The sequence below is a fragment of the Patiria miniata genome, unplaced genomic scaffold, assembly GCF_015706575.1.
Source record: "Patiria miniata isolate m_02_andy unplaced genomic scaffold, ASM1570657v1 HiC_scaffold_9, whole genome shotgun sequence".
In the NCBI taxonomy this organism is placed as follows: Eukaryota; Metazoa; Echinodermata; class Asteroidea; order Valvatida; family Asterinidae; genus Patiria; species Patiria miniata.
The window spans coordinates 14,458,245-14,478,098 of record NW_024037076.1 but is presented as its reverse complement, the minus strand read 5'-3'; the positions used below and the strand labels follow the sequence as shown (position 1 = coordinate 14,478,098).

Below are 19,854 nucleotides of genomic sequence, written 5' to 3'. Positions count from 1 at the left end.
TGGAGAGTGCCCATGCAGAGGCACTAACACTTGCCCACAGACACACTGCGAGGTGACTTTTATTGGCCAAAAAGGAAAAGCAACCTTATGGACTCAGAGGTGTAGCTACATGGGAGGGAGGGGGGGGGACCACATTGTTTCCCCACTCCAGTCCCCCCCCCCACTAGAAACTTGGCAATCTGAGAAAAGCACAGTCCTATAAGTTATCATGAATAGCGGGTTTAACAAAAATGCCTTTTTCCACATTTTATTTCCCTGACAACCTTTTTTTGTGTGCAATTTCCTAAGTTTTGTTTTAACGTCCTGTGGAAAGAGAATAGCGCCACTTATATAACCGACATACAGATCCTTGTCATGTAATTGGTGGAACTCACAAGGGCGGATCCAGGGGGGGGGGGGGCCAAAGGGGGCCATTGAGTACACCACCATCTTTTCCTCAAAAAACATTAACAATTATAAAGTGGTCAGAAATTGCCTCAGATCGCACCACAGAGCATCTTAAATGGGCCCCGAGCCCCACGCCGTAATTTTTTTGGACACACTTTTTGGGCCCCCCCAAAAAAATTGTGTTCTGGATCCGCCTTTGGGAACTCACATCATGTGATGACATTCGTTATTGCTCCCATTCACGCCGGGGCTCAAAAAGTCCCATTTGCCCATGGGAATGGGAAATACTATTGAACAGTTAGGATTATTCTTGTTCCATGACGAGATATTTGTGTGCAAATGCATGCTGGTGTGTGCGTTCAGTGTTGCGCGTACCGGTAGCGTGTATTGTTTCAAAGAGCCAGCGCTACAGTGTTGGGTTCAAACATTTTTGTGAAGGGGTGGTTTGGAAGAGAGAAATACATATTCCACCAATTTTGTATTGAAACAAAAGTTCAAATATCAAATAACAAGGATCTATATGTCAGTTATATAAAACAAATATTGAGTGGCTTTAAATTGTGAAATGGGAGGAATATTATCGCTGGGTAAAATCTGGACTTTTCCAGTTCACTTGGCTTCGCCTCGTGAAATGGAAAAGTACAGATTTCACCTTGCAATTATATTCCTCCCATTCCACGCTGAGCCACTCAATATTTGTATACTATTGTCAGACATTTACTATGAGTTCGGTTTTGAACAGCACCCCATGGGAACATGGTGTCCAGCCCCCCTCCCCCACCCCCTTTTTTTTTATTTTACAGAGGCTGGGTACGCCGTGAAAAAAACCTGTCTACCTTTCAGCACGGATGAAATTTAGCGCCCTCCACTTTATAACCACTGAAGGAGTACTTGTGCACAGAGTTCATGCTGTTATTAGAAGGATAATACAATGCCAAATGCTTTTGTAACACTGTAAAAGCATAAACTGTGATCATAAGCACAGGATTCTATAAAGCGAGTCATGACATTGAGTGTTGATTGGTCCAAGGTGGTAACAAGGTTTGCTTATGAACTCACTGATTGTTGGTGTCTCTGCCTCAATTGTTTTCCCAAGTTGGAGACGATTTCCAAGGACCTGTGCTATGTCATCCAATCTGTCCGTAAGGCTCAATGGTCCACTAGGACTGATCTGTAAAGTGGACAGGAATCGGCATGGTGTTATGTCATGGAAAGAAGGGAACGTCAGACGTAAAATTATCAGAACACACTCTTTAATGCAACATGGCGGAACTCTTTAATCATACCGATAGAGGGCGCACTATCAGGACACAACACATGGTCTCAATATATCACAGATATGTTGAGCAATGGAGTTATATCAAGTTCAATTACTAGGACACTGCCTTAGGTTGAATCCTTGCCCCCTCCTGAAAAATACTGGTGATGCCAATGACCATGGGAACCACTTGCAATTCATTTTGAGGCATGTTGTTGTGGTTACAGAATAGTGTTCTGGCAACAGGGTAAACATCTGAATGCACATAACTTGTTCCTCATGACCAAGTTATTAAATAAAGTAGAGGTTGTCCACTCCCCCAATAACACTTAAATATTGTTAAAGATCGTGAACATTGTGCAGCATTTGTATCAGGCCAAACACAAAAATACCTTTGGTTCGGGTCACCTGACCGCGACCCCGTTTATACGATACCGACTTCCGATCAAAATTGGTCAAAATCGCTGCCCGCCAGAACAATTTATAGGCATTTACCAGCAAGTGATTTTTTTCTTTCTGGTATTATCCGAAAAAAACCCATTGTGGTCAAACATACAAATGTTGTACCACTTGGGTCCTTCGTCACGTAATCGTTATTGCAACGCATTCCAAAAAGTCTGGTCTGTGTGTCTCATGTTCCTCTGTACGAGTGTACGTACACACGTGTGTGCGAGCAGCGCAGTATTGCGTGCCAGGGGAAATCCCCACGGCAATGTCTGTGCCCAACAAGCAATTCTATTGGTTGACCGCAAGTTACACAGCCGCACAGACCTTCGACAGACAAACTTTGTTTGAAATTGTGGGAGAAATCATGGAAGCAAAGTGTCCTAACGATCTTTTTTTAAACTAAATGCTTTTAGGTTGCTGAAAGCAAGTCTTTGTTGACATCGCGTTAGCCAATAGGAAAATTCATTATGCGATATCATTCCACCAATTGCCATGTGCATTGTAAACTTTACATCGGATCGGACGCCGGCTGCACGTCTTTTGTGGCTTTCATGCGGCTCTCATGCAGGTGCTAGAAGACTCCAATTTGCTCCAGACATCGGAGAATGTGAACATTTTCCAAAAACAAAAAGGAAATTTCTTCCAGTGAAATTTTTAAATGATATTCAGGGAATTCTTTGTGAAAAACCATGGGGAATTTGACGAGGATTTTTCAATTGCTATCACCACAAGCGCACAAACCTGACAAACCACGGAGAAGCGTAGAAAACATCGACACGACAGTGGTTGAACCATGTTTCTTGCTCTTTGTTCTAACCATGTGACCTGAACCAAAGGTAATTTTTTTGTTTGACCTCATTTAATTCAGCAAAGCATCAGACCTGGCAAGGAAAGCTACCCTACCTTACGGGAAAGGTACCCTACAAAATATATTTTATATTATTTATACATAATTCCTATTATTTTTTTCTTTCTTTTCGCACCTCATTCACATGACTCCAGCTTGCGTTACCATCCCATGCAAAGAGTTGAGTGTTGATTTCTGCTGCCAACTGAAATGTAAAAAAAATAAAACAAATAGGCTAAGCTTCAATAAAAGGTCAACTGAGTGTCCGCTGAATGTCATTGATTTCTGGCACTGGCCAGTATACTGTCTGATCCATGCTCCCTACCAAGTTAGTGGAGACACAGGGGGAAGGCCATACAGCTCTGTATTGTTTGAAACCCACTGAGGTTCCCCTTCAGCTATGAACATCTTCATCCCTTCAAAATTCGTTAAAGAGCCATTTTCCCTTGAAATTACAGTTAACAAAATTTTCACAGATTTTTCAACATATTAAGCCAGATTAGGTGTTCGTGAAAACATCCTTAAGAAAGTCCTTTGTTTACCCATGGAGATAGACCCAGTGTACTGTTATGTATAACCAATGATAATCCTCAGTGGCCAGGGTCATTAAAAAAAAACGTGAAAATAGCCTTACAGGATTAGTCCTATATGAGCTTCATGTAAATGTCCGTGAAACATCTCTTAAAGATTCTTTTCACGGAGAAGTGGATTTTTAATGAAAATTTAAGGGATCAGATGTTCATAGTATGAGGTACCCCAATTTCAAATGTACCGCTCCCCCCCCCCCCCCTCCTTGCAAATTGGACACAGGTACAGCACTGAATGATAGAATAAAAAAAACTCGTAGAGAAATTCTCTCCACAAATCATATCCCTACCTGAAGGATATCTTTGTTTTTTCTATCGTCTATATTTTTGATGAGTCCCTCCAAACAACAAAACTGTTCTGCCATTTCCTCCAAGGAAGTATAAACATCATCAGACAGGGTCATGGGGCTGGCTGTCATAGTGACGGGGTTAGCAGTGCTAGTGTACATGCTGTGTTCCTTTGAGAAGAGGTAGCAGACCAGATCATCGCACAAGCTCCTCTGAACTGGCTGGCTGCATTTGGTGGTCACCTACAGGTATTAAGCAATTGTCAAACACTGGCTGTAACTGTCTCCTGCCATCAACAAGCAGTATATTTCTATGTAAAGTCTGGTTCATGCTTCACATGACTGTGAATGGCCAAATTTACCTCATGAAATAGTTAAAAGCAAAATTGCAGAGATGAATAAGTTCAAATTTTGTATTGCAAATCATGAAGTGAGGCCACAGAATCAAATTGTTTGTAGTTTGCAATGATGATAAACTCACCTTTAAGGATGGTTCATACTTCATGCAGATGTTGATGTAAAGTGAATTTGTTAAGGTAACAGAGAACGTCCCAATGAAACGTGAATGGTTGACGTCATGAAATTCAAATTGAAGTATGACACAGCCTTTAGATTTGAAGATATGCAGATTTGCAACAAATTGTGTAAATCAGAAGAATGACATGAAGTAAAAACTAACAATATGAAGAAATAATACTGTTTTTGCCATTTGGCTTTTATCATGTATATTTCAGACTTAAAAATGTTTTCCTTTTTCAAAACCACATCCTTTAAAAAATACAAGCATAGCAATGGCCTTGGCAGCTGCCACATTTAAATAATGATGAATTTTGATAACACAAGCATCACCCATACATGTAATGTACATGTATACACACTCAAATATTGGACCTTAAACAACAGAGGACAATAGGATCCACAATTGAAGGTGTTTACACACATTGTTTTGTGAACCTGTGCAATCAGACCACAAATACAAGGCAATTACGATTGAACAATGTAGACATTTACACGTACCTCACTGGAACTGGTTGGAGCTGGGAGCAGGTCCAGATTAAACTTAGTCCAGCAAAGGTCCACCGTGCCAGGACTGGCCATGATTCGCACCACATCAAATTGGGGCAGTGTACCAGTTGTTGCTCTGTGCAGGAATGTGAACTTATCATATCCATTCACTTGAACCTGTTGTAAATCATAGTTATGCAATTACTTCACACCTTGAATTTCTTTTAGAAAGAGAGGGTGAATTTCATGGTGCTACTTAGCACACAAATTTCTGCTCAAGCAGCCCATATATGTGTATGTCCATTCTAGAACATGAATGTTGTGTGAATTCACTTATGATGACTTGATTTTACAAAGCACATGTAACTCTCTTTTACGCAAAAAAACCAACAAAAACATCAAAGAAACTAGAGCTATGTAGTTCGATAACAGAACATTGGGTTCTTCCATGTGTTACATTTGTGAAAATTTTGAAGCTTTATGGTCCAAGTTTTTTAGACCATATGTGATGGCAAGTCTTGTAGTTGTACATGTATAGTTATAAGACATTACCTTTTAAAATTAAAAATGCAAACATTTGAGAGAAAAAATAGATGTGGAACTTTAAATTATTAAAATTTCAGATAACATATTATGACTCAGGATGACGTCATCATTATGTCACTTACTTAGGACCAACTTACATGTAAGCTTAGGATCTTTGTATTTTGCCTTGTTTAAAGGGAAAATACAACATTTGCAAACATCAAAAAATAAAACTACCAAATCATTTTGAAATACCTTGCTGGACTGTTAGTGAATGACAGTGTAAAGCATCCTGTAAAATCATGGCACCTGGTATACTGTCATTTTCAAGAAAAGTGGTATTTTTGTATTAATTTCCAACGCTGATTGGCCGATCAGCGTTGGAAACAACTGGCTTTTTTTTTTCAAATACTGGCCCCAATTGACCATCGCACTTGTTTGCAATCGATTACAAACCTATGAACGGGTACGAGCCAGCTAGACTGGTTCCCTGACCTTACAATTCCCCAATGTATGTAAACTGCTCTGTTTTTTTCTTATATGGAGTCAGGGAACCAGACTACAGGAAAATGATCATTTTTCTTGGTTTTTATAGCATTTTCGAACCCAAAACCTCAAAAAAGTCAGTGTAACTATATTTGCTATATATTTCCAACCCCCCAATTCCATCCATTTCTGAAAATTACAGCAAAAGCAAATGATGTATATTCCCTTTAAAGTCAACGTGATTGCATTTCATGTCAAATATTGCTAGTAGAAAAATATGTCAAGAGTTTGAAACTTAATAGAAATTAAGTTGACGAAGTCATCTTGACGTCACTTTGGATAATTGTAATAGTATCTCCCTACCCACCAAGGTTCATGACAATCAACATTTTTTTAATTTTTAAATCACAAATTTTGATGAGATCATGATAACATCACACCAAATGCCAAACATAATACAATAAGAATTTTGAAGTAGCATGTTTTGTTCATGAAATATGCAGATGAAATGAAAATCCAAAAAAATCAATATAAATTCACATGATGACATCATCATGTCACCTCAATTTTCATCAATAACACGTCCCTGACTATATACATACAAAGTTTCAACCCAATAGGACTTGTAGTTCTGAAGACATAGGACTTTGAAAATTGCACCTTAAGATGATGTCACATGACACACGATGACGTCAACCTGACATCCATCTTTGCAGATCTGAACATGTTAAATGTCCAAAAAGCCACAAAGAAAATTAATGAACACAGTCTTTGGGATTTGGGTTGGAACAAGAAGAACGAAGATGAAAAAACAAATCAGAAGTAAAAAATAAGGCTTTTCCGCAAAGAAATTGAAGAAAGGTCAAATATAATCCTAAAAAAAATGTTCTTAAAGATGCCAATCAATGCAAGTAACCCACTAGCGCACCATTAAAGGATGTTTGCATACATGTAGCCTGACCATATTATCACATGGATAGCACCCTCAACAGCTACTGTCCCAATGAGCTCCATGGACAAGTACCGCTTCAACGGCCAGAAAAGGAGAGTTTGGGGAGACCTAGACTGGTTCCTGTTCATCCATGGCTTAGCTTTGGCACATTCAGGATAATCAAGTTGTGTGTACTTCGCATGCGAAACAATACAATACAGTGCGCGCACGCGGTGTGTCTTGTCCACAGGGCTCTCAAAAGTGCTCAAAAAGCTCCCTCTTTTGTTGGCGCACAGAGCCCATACTGACATAACTGACTGGATCCATACCTCATAATGGCTGAGACTGCACAGCAGGGTGAATTCAAACACATAGTCTGCATAGAATGGGAATTCCCCATAGATGGCCTTCTCTGGTGGATCTAGCTGGCTAACTCCAGAGGCATCAAGCCAGTTGCGTTCAATGGTACCGATGGAGCTATACATAGGGTTGATGTTTACCCGTATTGATATGGCCACTTCAGTGTGATTCAAGACAGGGTTGCCTGGGGTGTCTTGTAAGTTGACGCGAAACCTGAATACATGCACAAAAATAAATTAACACTGAATGCAGTAGTACATATATCTCAACAAATCTAAACTAATCTTATTTTGTAATTTCACTTACAGCCAGTTGCGTATGCACGGTCATTTTTATTGGGGGGGTAAACATTTTTGAAAAGGGCACTTGCACATCCATGGTGAAATGTCCTCCGTAAAATGGGGGGAACTGTTAAAAAACGATGATTATACACACAAACGGCCAATAAATGGTGCTTTTCAGGGCGATACATGTGCAAAATTCTATAAAAGGCATCCAAAACGGCAGAGGCCACAAAAAAAGGGCACCACTTCTGTTTCAAAAAGGGCACTTGTTAAAAAAAGAAAGAAGGGCACTTCTTAAACAAAAAGGGCACTCTTTACAAATTATTGGGGGGTATGCCCGTTGAAAAAAAGGGCATTTTAATGGAAAAAGGCAGTCTTTACAAAATATTGGGGGGTAAATACCCCCCCCCCCCCCTGGCTACGCCTATGCTTACAGCAGTGGGGGGCAATATAGCAATGACTCAAAGTTAGCGCAGTTTTCCTGATCTAGGATATTAATTTCTGGGATAATAGGTACAACAACTTCAACCATATTACACATCAATGGTGAGTTCACAGATTACGATGTCAGTGCTATCACACTGATTTCAGTGATTTTAATATTGATTTCAGTCCATGTATTACAAAGATCTGACTCACCATTTGATCCCCGGGTATAGATACACCTTGGTGCGAAACACATTGCCAGGGTAGAGACCAGTTTCTAAGGTCTCTTCATAGATCACTTGGTTCATTTCTGCTTCATCTGAGGTCAATATAAATACAAGATAATAATAATATTACAATAATACATCTGAAGTTAATACAAGAAATAAAGCTCACAAGCTGAAACAGTAGCCAGAACCAATAACCTCAAAGTGGAGTGGCTAATTATAGACACGAGACCTGTACACATAACATGTATACATGTATAAGGACAGGCAACACCTTCAAAAGCTTCTGAAGTTGTAGTTGTACTGTTGTATCAAGTTACTTAAGCAGTCCAAGGCAGTCCATCCTGCTTTATGTGGGTTGAGAATGCTAACAGGTTGTAAACAGTCACTTGATTGATTTTGACTGCAAGGACTACTTGGCACAGAATGTGTGTCTTCAACCCAATACCTGCTAAAGACGTCAAACTTCAGTTTAATTGGGTTTATGGAAGCATGGATACCTCAAGGATTTTGAGAAGATCCCTAATGTGGTTGGTCACGACCACGTCACACGCTAAATGTCTAAACGGCTAGCAGTCATTGGTGGAAAGTTCTCACATTGCAATAGCACTGAGATAGCACGCAGTGGGTTAGCATCGCGTCATTCTTGATTCCACCACTGAAGGGAGAAACGGCAACATTTTGCCACTGAAATTTAACATCATTTTTTTACAAAAATGTACAATCATTCTGCTGTCTTCTGTGAAGTTTTCTCCTCAAATAGTTTATTGCGGCTTGGATAGTACCAAGATTGGTGGATTTGAGCTGAGGATTTTCCAATAATAACCTGTATTTTGGGCAAGTTTTGCTCATGAGTGCCAGCATGTTATTTGAGTTAGCAACGCTAGTGATTTTAAATGGCATGGCACAAGACACACAAGATTTTGATAGAAATGTGCCAAAAACAAGGTTAAAAGTATCTTTATCTTACTTTGTTGTCAGTGAACCAGAATGTTAGTTATTTGTTCTTTGTGCAATTTTTCTGGCAGATATCTTATAAATCAGAAATCCGCCCATTTCAACAGAGAAATTGTTTAATATCAGCGAGAAAATTGGTGACGGCAGAGGCCCATCTATTTCAAGCTCCTTCTATGAAGTTCTAACAATGATAAACTTTGAATGCTTCTGGGGTTTGATGAAATTTTTGTGTCTCCACTAATGTTTTTTCTTTGGTTCTCACCTTTCCTGGGAGCAATTACAGCTTATTGACGGTATTATGTTCTTGTTACCCATGTACCTTGTAATACACTCAACCAAAAGTATGGCTGGATTGCTAAGGAATTTCTCTACTGATCAGTTGTAGTTTGAGCAAGATGTGCCCAGTAGTTTTTGAGCTAGGCAAAAAAGTATAGAGGGGGACTTTCTTTTTGGTTGAGTGTATGACATAATTATTGTCACTTACATTTGGTGCTTGAATTTTGATAACCTGTAAAATTGTGCTCTTTAATACACTGTAGGGATTTTGTTTCTTTGTGGGCCCATAGCGTTTGTTCTCATTACCACAAAAAAATAAGATTACCAGCTCCTTGTTTAAATTGCAAACAAATTAATGAACTATCAAAACTGCTCTTGATTTCACAGTGGCAAACACTTTTAAACTAGTTGGCTGCTATGACGTGAAGCTGGGAGTCACCCTGATTTCTATTTTTAAAACATCTGTACATGTAGGGCCAAGTTCAGCATGTAACAATATGACCTTTTGGTTTTGACTCTGAATTTTGTCATTTGCCACTTGACCAATCTACATGTAGACTATGCTGGATAATGTTTCATGGTATGGTTTACTTTAAGTTTATAACAATTACTTGTAACTAACTGTTAATTTGCATCCACGACAGTCAGCGAAAACCAAAATTTGCATAGGCTACACTGTGCTGCAGGTTAAGAGATAATAACTAAAGAGATAAATGTTGACACAGAAATTCCTTGGCTTTTCATATCTTGTATTTATAAACAAGGGCGGATCCAGAACACAATTTTTGGGGGGCCAAAAAAAATGTTTGGTCCCCCAAAAAAGTGGGTCAAAAAAAATACGGCTTCGGGGCCCGCTTAAGGACCCCGAAAATTTTTTGGATTCTAGATGCTCTGTAGTGCGATCTGAGGCAATTTCTGACCACTTTAACCAAATTAGGCTAATTCCCTGGTAAAAACATCCTTTTATAAACAAGGGCGGATCCAGGGGGGGGGGGGCCATGGCCCCCTTTGCCCCCCCCCCCCCCCCCCCCGGATCCGCCCTTGTTTATAAAAGGATGTTTTTACCAGGGAATTGGCCTAATGTACTACGACAAGTCATTTTTAAGACTTATTAAGGATTTAGTAATGACGCATAACCATTCCTCTTCGATTCAAATTTAACTTTCTTGACATGCTCAAATCTTCATTTATGATTTTGTTTTGTAGACAGTGTTAGTTTAAAAATCATGTAAATTGTTTTCTCGCACTACACCTTTACATTTCATCGTATCATTCCTTTCAAGTCGTATAATTTGAATATTTAAGTAAACTCAGCCTGGCCATCTTATAGTCTGCAACATCTGAATCAATTTGTTTAAAAGAACATTATGATAAACTGAACAGATATCTTGGAATGGAAGATAACTGTTTCCGTGCTGTACTCAGCCAAGGAACTACTCAGAACGATTTAAAGATCCAGTGTAGGGAAGCATTACCATCTTTAGTGTTTCTAATACCATTTACTGTACTACATCAAAACACTTTGTGTATCATTCCACAGTGACTCTGAATCCATTTAAATATCATTGAACTACTTAAGTAATAGTTATCAGGATGAATGATCTATGTCCCCAACACCCCTATGTTCCGACACCATTTCATGGAAGTGTTGGGTGATTTATTAGCATACAGATACTGGAAAAATCTTTGGCTGCAAACATATTACTAACGAAATGAGGGAGTTCGAAAGGAAAGAATTGGGCTCTTGATTATTTAGTTATTTGCCCAATATTCTTTTATCTTTTCAGATACTTCATAAAACCATTTTTCTCTAAGCTTTAGTTCTGTTTAAGGCTTTACAATAAAGATGGTTTATTATACATGATAGCATCCATTGTGTTGTCACGATCCATCGTTATTGGGATATTTCTGGCGCAATTGCTTGCACCGCTTTTCCTGTTTTTCAGTTTTGGTTAAAGTGTTCTGTTTAATGTGGATTTATGGCCTTTTTTGCTGACACAACTAAATTGAAGGAGAGTAAAGTAATGAATGCTTGTCAGATTTGGAAATTTTGCACTGAAGTACAGTTTAGGAAATATCTTCCAACTGAGCCAGCAAAGAGTGAAGTTCATATCCCTATTGATTATTTGCCATTACCTTGCCTCATTCTTGATTTGCAAATATGTACCACACAATATGAGGCCGATAGGTAAATATACAATGTACACTCTACATGTAGTGGACGTTATATATGGATTTTGAGAGAACAGCCAGGCCTGAAAGAAAATTGCATTTTCACTTGAGACAGACTTCTGTCTGATAACAAACAATAGACTGTAGTATGGATAAAAAAATTACATGTTGAACATTTTAATGTTTAATAATATCAAAACCCAGTGTTACTCAGAGAGATTGGCAAAGAACAAAAGTTGCAATTAATGCACATAATATGTCCCTTCTATAACAACGAGTTGATAAATCAATTAATAGGTTGTCATATGAAAACCTCATGTTAACATGTTAATAATACATGTGCTATCACTTATTGATACTGATTTCTATACATGTAGATGCACATTAGCTGACACTGTTAGTCATTTCCGATGCTGTACCATTAGCTGCCATTCCCACTGGAAAATACCAAGAATATTACTGACATCATTGTTCCAAAAAACATTAATTAATATATGTTTCACTTTTGTTTTCATCAAGACTTTTTAGCAGCATAAAGCTGAAATAGCTACACATGAATAAGTAGTTAAAAAAAAAACTAATTAATCTAGACATTCTTGAAACTTGTTAAAGTCAGAGTTATTGTTTTGGCAATGTAATCACCCTTACAACCAACCTCGTCCCCAGGGTGTCGAGCAGTACACGCCCACCACTACCTGCTCTCTCACCCTGGTATTGGATCATTTGCATGTGCATAATTTTTGAACACGTATGCAACTGAGGAATAGTCTGGTGCCTGCCTGTGCGTTACATTAGCATTTGTTGTTGTATGCGGTGTCGGGGGTAAACACAGAATCCATTCGTTGCGACGTGATACAAAAACATGATTGTTTTCGAAATTAAAATGTTACAATGTTATCCCGCCAATATGCAGTATCACATTTCATATTAATATGAGCAAATTGGAAAGGATCGGAGTATTTTTAATAAGTCGTGGACATTATAAAATACATGTAATTATAATGATTGTGAAAATAAGTAATGCATGTTGGAAATAACAACACCAAGTAAACGATATAAATCCATTACTAGCCAATTGCGGTATCGAAACAGGATACAGGAAAAAAGTTTCCTATCCAGGGCTTACTATTGGAAACGAAGTTGGAAATATAGAGTGAGCACTAGGGACGAGGTTGCCCTTATCATATGTACATCATCATGATATGTTATCAAAATGCAATTTTGTTTGTTACACACATAAAAGTTTAACAGATTTTTAAACCATTAAAATTCTCAGAAATGGTCAAGTGATTGGGTAATATCAATACGCATACCGTACTAGAAAAAAAACAAGTAGCTGCGTTTGTCCGCAAACATTTCTCTCTTTTTTTTTTACACTTTTATTCAAAGTTTCATTCTGTCATCATACTGCTACGTATATGTAAGTTTTATACTAATATTGGCAAACCATGACAAATCTGGCGCAAGTAAGAAAAACATAGCATGTTCGAGTTTGTTAAAGGTGTACATACCATTTGCAGATACTGCAAGGATGCCATGAAATACCTGCAATAAATAGGGAGGGAAACAGTTCAATCAACTGACAGCAATTGTGATATTGTCATAGTACAGGGTGAGTAAAAAAATGTCCCTTTGGATAACTGTTTGTCTCCCACAAAAACGGGAAAGGTTACCAGTTTTCTCTTCAGCCAACGTTTGGTCTGGGTATTGACCACAGTCAGTACAAGTTTGACTGATATTCAGTCATGCATGCCAAGGATACAAGCCTTTCTTTGAGACTTCCCCACAACACTACCAACACAATGTTTAGAATAAGCCCTTTGCTATCAACATAATGGCAACAATGGGCCTCAGGATGGGGCCGTATCATAAGTCCGAAGCCTCATAGATCCGACGCCTCCATAAGTCCGAAATTTCGGACTTATTAGGCGTTGGACTTATGAGACATACAATTTATTTATTCTGCCTCATAGGTTCCACGCCTCATAAGTCTAATGCCCCATCAGTCCGACGTCGGAAAAACGAAGCACACGAGGCTTCGGACCTATGAGGCGTCGGACCCATGAGGCGTCGGACTTATTGGCCTTTATTTGGTTGGGGGATGCGATTTCGGACGAATGAGCGGACCCCCTCCGGACAATGAAGGAAATAAATGGAATTACAGAACAGGACATCAAGTAAATGCAATTACATTTACTTAACCTGAAACTGAGGAACATATAAGGTTCACATTTTCATTCTCCACATGTCCGTCATTCAAATCAATGCATACTTGTGCCCAATTTCAAAAGTAATTCGTTGGCGAAGTTCCTACAAGGTGTTTGGCACAATGCTGTACACCCAGTCCTTGAGGTACCCCCCCCCAAAAAAAAATCAAAGGTGGATAAAATCTGGAGATCTTGGTGCCCATTGCTGGTTCCAGGAATTTTAGCAAGGGGGGGTTTATCAGCAACATTTTTTGAAATGTAGACAGGTTTTTTTCTCAGGACACTTGGTCTCCGAAAATCAATTGGGGGGGGGGGGGGGCTGGGGCTGGTACATATACTTTTAATGGGGGCGCTGTTCAAATCCCATGATTATTCACACTATATTACAGAATAGTGAACAAATACCCCCAACAAAGCTGGCTCTGTACGTATTTTGTGCACAGGCGGAAATTATTACCAGTATTATTACCAGTATACGTCTGGTTATTTCCCTTAACAAATATTAGGAAACATGTTGGTGGTGTTTTTTGGTAGTTAGTCACAAAGAAAGGCCTGTATGCTTTGCATACAGGCTGAACATCAGTGTGAAGCTTGTACTGACCAAACTTTGGCTGAAGAAAAAAACTGGTAACTTTTCCCGTTTTTGTGGGAGACAAATACTTATCCAAAGGGAGCCATTTTTTCTCACCCTGCACAAGTAGCACTCAAAAAGAGCTTGATTTGTGCAACATACATGTATATTCAATCAGTCTATTGCCACACCCGAACCAGAAATTGGAAAATATAATCTAAGGGAAAACTCATATGGGAGAGCAAAATGGGCAGTTGCATCATTAAGGATGTTACATTCAGAGCCTATATACTGACCAATCTGAAACAAACTACATGTATTTGCAGTGAAAGCAAAATTGTTACAACTCTAGTGTAGGCATTAAAGTATAACATGACATGGTTAATGTAGTGTATTTAAAGGGAATGTACAACATTTGCTCTTGCTGCAATTTTCAGTAGTAAATGGATTTGGGGGAGTTATGCTGAAAATGCTTGAAGATGCTGGAAAAACCAGGAAAAACATCATGTTCTTAGAGTCTGATTCCCCGACCCCAAATAAGATGAAATGGAGCAGTTTGTCAACTTTGGGGAAGTGTAAGGTCAGAGAATCAGTCCAGCAGGCTTGTACCCCTTAACAGGTGTGTGATAAAATGTGGAAAAAAAATAATTATGTAAAACAACGAGCAGATTTTGAGAAAAGCCAGTTTTCTCCAATGCTGGTCGGCCGACCAGCGTTGGAAAAATAAAAATTTTCTTGAAATTGTCAGCACACCAGGAGCCACGATTTTACAGGGTGCTTTAGAATGTCATTCCCTAACCATCCAGTAAGATATTTTGTTATAATTAGATCATTTCATTTTTTGATGTTTGCAAATGTATCTTCCCTTTAATGAGATATAATGAGATATCCGTATTTTTTCCCCAAAATCCATTTTTTTTTTCACAAACAAATACGTTATACCGCAGTCCACCTCACTGGCACACCATTCAAATAAAATGTCTTGTCCCCTTTTATTTGATATCACATTTGAGGTTGTGATGCTTTTAGTTAATATGAAGATTTCATAATTTGTTTCACCTTTCAGTCATATCCACTTTTGCTTGAAATTGCCCATATACAATACATGTTAATGTAAGCACATTGTGAAAGTTTGGGTTAAGGATCTGGTGTTTCAATTTGATTGGATATTAGAGAAATGTGCTATCAAGGTTTCAACCTGTGGACAAAAAAAATTGGCTGATGTGCCAAATGCATGAACAAACTAGTCAACTTGTTTCAAATGAAGCATCAACTATTAACCCATGTTTTAAAGGAATAAATGTGTGCTTGGCCGGTTTTAAACATTATGTTTAAGACCGATTGGAGTCTGGATGCTGAGAATTACCCAAACCGAAAACAAATTATCAGCATCCAAATTCAAACTGGTCTTAACTGAACATAGTGTTTAATAGCGGCCAAGCACATATATATTCTCTTTCATAAATAACTTTTCGGTCAAAAAAAATCAAAACTTTTTGGTACACAAAGTCAAAACAAGTCAAAAATTTAAAATTTCCAACGATTTTGTCCAATATTATTTCAGTGTATTGTGAATTTAGGGCTCTGAAATACTGACTCACTGGCAGTACCACATGCCTACGTTATGATTGTGAATGTCCATCAAAAGGTACCGGATTTCATAGGAGTCCAAATTTCATGAGACACTGGAAAAGTGTTTAAGACCAGCAAGCCATGTCTTTATCAACCGTTTAAATCTGGCCATGTGATGGGTTGTCGACCAATAGGAATGTGTCAACTGTCTGAGGTATTTATGAATATTGATTCAATGGGGATGACAAATGATAACTTCTAAGTGCGATTGCATACTGTAAAAGAGCAGCATAGTAAGCAAAATAACTGTTGAGCACACAAAAGAACAACATATTAGAAACGTCAGAACCTATTTGAGACTGGCGTTCTGGCATGTCTAAAATAAAAATCTAATGATGATGCCTCAAGTCCACCCAAACAGAATTTGGTTTAAGACAGGTAAACTTTATGTACTTTTTATGTATATTCTTGAGTGGTTGTGAACCACCACGACAGCCAATCTTTACATGTAGCTGTGTAGTCACTTCATATTAATTTAAACATCAAATCTATTTCCTAAGTAATTGAATTTCACATGATTATGGAACAGATCTAAACTTTCTCAAATTGACTGATTCTTCCCAACCCTCCCCTGATAAAATTGTACAACTCAAGTGTGTTGAGCATTCAAATACTTGGGGCATAAGAAATGTGGAACCTTTGTCAAGATGTTAATGCATCAAATATTTTTAAGTGCATCCCATACTTGCACAGTGAATTTGCACTTATTGAAATGATTTCCTTTTGACTAAACATCAATCAATATTAATTTGTGTTTATAACACAAAGGTGTTCCAGCTTACCCTGATCAAAATGTTCCAACTAGCGGCAACCCATATGAATTTTGTAAGTGTACTCCCCAAACTCAGGACTACAACACATCCATTTAGCCTTATTTTGTATCTTAGTACACAAGTCTAAAATACTCAAAAACTTGTCAGCTTAATTTGCATGCATCAAAAAGATAATTACAAAATTTCTAAATGGTGAACATTTAATTCAGAAAATCAAAGAAATGAAGATTCCCTTCCTAACTAACCCCCATCTCCCCCACATGTGCAGGCACAAATAATCAACAACAACAAATGAATGCTCTTCTCAAAGTTGGTATGACTAGCTTTGGATTGAGAGTGGAGCAATTAGAATGGATTGATGAGGATTTGTGATGGATTTTGCACACTGACATACATGAGACATCTGATATACATGTAGGCCTATACCCACTGAACCTCCTTCTTGAAACTCAAATATTCTTCATTGGAGTTAGCACAAATCTTCCATGTAACATTCAAATCTATTAAAAACCCTTCACATGGTGAAAATCTTGATATTTGTGTTTGTTTTGGTATTTTTTGTGTTTTTCTTTTTTTTACAATCTTACCAAGCCAGCAATGAATTAAGAACTTCTGAAATGGCTCTCACAAAGAAACACAAAACTTACAGGCAATAATCTTCATGTTCCGGTAATATTATCACCATGTTATGGCTTTTTTTAAGATCACATCCCAAATCTGTCTTGATCCTTTGCTCTCCTGAGGATTATTTCCCCCAGTTAAGGATTTTGAGGAGTCACATACATGTACATCTAGTAAGGAGTACATTGAGGTGCAAAGCTGATCAGCAAAGATGAAAATAAAAACAGAGCAAGTTTAAAGATGCATCATGAGATGATAGCAGGGGATCTCATTTGCTTGTAGGATTATTATTTTGCTATTGGAATCTTTGGTTTTTTTTGTTGAAGTGGCAAGGCACCGCATCCAGGTTTTACTGTTGCAGACATTAAAGGTCCATGCAATGAATATATTATTTCAAAATACTGCATTGGAGAGTCAGGTAGGGCTAAGATGTTAAAGTTGGAACTACAACTCACCAGCACAAGGCCCACTAGTTGTCCAAAGGATGCCATCATGCAACAGCTTGGTAGCCACAACCTTCCTCGCTGGAAAGCTCACTGGATCTAGTTGAAGCCAGCAAGGGTGTAGGCCGTCACAGAATTCAAAGTCATCAGGCAGTGTGTTTTACCTCTCCCATCACGTGATTAAAAACGTCTGTCATTGGTCGGTAACGCTGCCTCGGCCTTTGTAGGAGTGCTTACCAAAGACTATTAAACTATTTAGCAGAAACTGGCAGTGTTGCACATGCATGGAATCTGAATTATTAAGGCCCAATAGGAAAACTTGCTTCATTTTGTGTGTGCTTTTTTGTTGTTGTTCATCTTGCCCCGTGGCAACTGTTGCCAAGGCAATCACTGCATAATGGATGGCATATGGAAATAAGGTCAGACTGCTTGGTTCACTGATACATATTAATATCTCCATCAAGGACCATTTTATAATCACTGCATAGGTGAAGATGATTGACAGGTAAATCAATGACAACAATGGTGAGGGGAATACTGATAAATTGCGTGTTTGGCAGACAAATTGTCAAGTGTAGAGATTCAATATTGGGTTTTACCCTTCACCGACATACTTTTATAAATTTATAAACAATGCATACTCAGTGTTGCCTCCCCCCCCCCCCCCCAGTGATTGTAATAAAAAATTCACCCGGTTGGACTCAAACCCATGACCTCCTGCTTACTGGTGCAGATGTTTAACCACTGACCTTGCCGGGGTCGTCTGGCTCATGGGCGTCACAAGGGGGGGGGGGAAGCAAGAAGGGGGGGGGGTGGTTGTAAGTTGATATAGCATACATCCATAAGTATTTTGTTGCCATAGACTGGATGAAATTAATCATTCAATGGAAAAAATGATGGGTTACATTTGTGTGACACATTCTGGCCCTTGGCAAACCTGACAGATCCACAAAATACAACTGCCCAAGGTTGAATACCGGTACCTAGCCCACTTTTGAGGGTGTGATCTTGCTGCTCTCTTTAGCTCATTCAAACCCACATTAATTTGTCAGTTAAAAAAATCATGCACTATGAAACAGTGCACGTTCCAAATGAAATATGGAAATATTTTTAGAAACAATTTAGTACTCAGAAAACTTGTTACTGGTTATGTACATAGGAAACCATGAACTTCTTTTAAAGTGTGAATGATCAAAACTGAAAATGTTTCTCATTTCTTCAATTCAATTCAATTTTTTTCAATTCAATTCACTTTATTTTCCACATAAAAAAGACAATCAGAGTTAAATATATACAAAATATGTGAATGGGGATCCCTTAAAAGCAATGCTTGTCAAGTAGAGATCCCCAGTTACAATCATACAAAAATATACAAGTTACATACAAACAACACATAAGGACATAACACCCGACATGAATATTGGAATAACATGCAGCTGCAACCCCGTGAAAAAAAAAAAAAACAATTAAGTACTTCAATAGTTTTCCAATAATTTATTTTTGTATTTGTGCTTAAAGAGCGAGAGACTGGAGATATTTTTTAGGGAAAAATCAACCGAGCTCCACAGCTTGGGACCCTCATGCTTTACAGTTGCCCTAGAGATTGCAGTACGTGCATGAGACCGATGAAATTCATTAAACTGTCTTGTAAAATAAAGGTGTGTATCATAATTTTTTGAAAACATAGAACAAATCGAAATGGGTAAACTGTTAGTGTTAAGTTGATGCATGAAGAAGCCCAGCTGAAGAGAATTAATGTCATGAACTTTTAGAGTATTGCAATTATAAAAAAGTGGATTACTATGCTCATGAAAGTCAACGTTGTTAATGATACGTAATACTTTTTTCTGTAATTTGAGGATTCTATTAATTTGACCAGTACCACTATTGCCCCATGCAAGTATTCCATATGTAATATAAGGTACAATAAGGGTATTATACAACATTATTAAGATATCCTGGGGAAAAGTACATTTTAGCTTGGATATAATACCTATGTTTCTAGAAATAACAGTAGAAATGTGATTAATATGTTTGTTCCAAGAAAGAGTGTCATCAATATACATACCTAAGAACTTTAAATAATCCGTTTTTATAATATTAGTATCATCAATACGGATTGGAAACGGCTGACAGTACTTCCTA

At 38.2% G+C, this 19,854-nt stretch overlaps 1 protein-coding gene across 2 annotated transcripts in view; it reads right to left on the bottom strand.

The window, feature by feature from the left end:
- Positions 1-18,172, bottom strand: part of LOC119720608 (adhesion G protein-coupled receptor E3-like) — a 49,030-nt gene extending 30,858 nt beyond the window's left edge. Inside the window, exons 1-8 of one of the 2 annotated variants that reach the window (XM_038190343.1) lie at positions 17,722-18,172; positions 12,974-13,007; positions 8,044-8,149; positions 7,090-7,333; positions 4,831-4,995; positions 3,817-4,056; positions 3,076-3,144; positions 1,447-1,558 (exon numbers count right to left, since the gene is read on the bottom strand). In XM_038190343.1, coding sequence (XP_038046271.1) covers positions 1,447-1,558; positions 3,076-3,144; positions 3,817-4,056; positions 4,831-4,995; positions 7,090-7,333; positions 8,044-8,149; positions 12,974-13,007; positions 17,722-17,760 — 1,009 coding nt within the window. In that variant the 5' untranslated portion in view covers positions 17,761-18,172. The remainder of the gene's footprint in view (positions 1-1,446; positions 1,559-3,075; positions 3,145-3,816; positions 4,057-4,830; positions 4,996-7,089; positions 7,334-8,043; positions 8,150-12,973; positions 13,008-17,721) is intronic. The other variant, XM_038190344.1, reaches the window with a different exon arrangement.
- Positions 18,173-19,854: the final 1,682 nt, after the last annotated feature.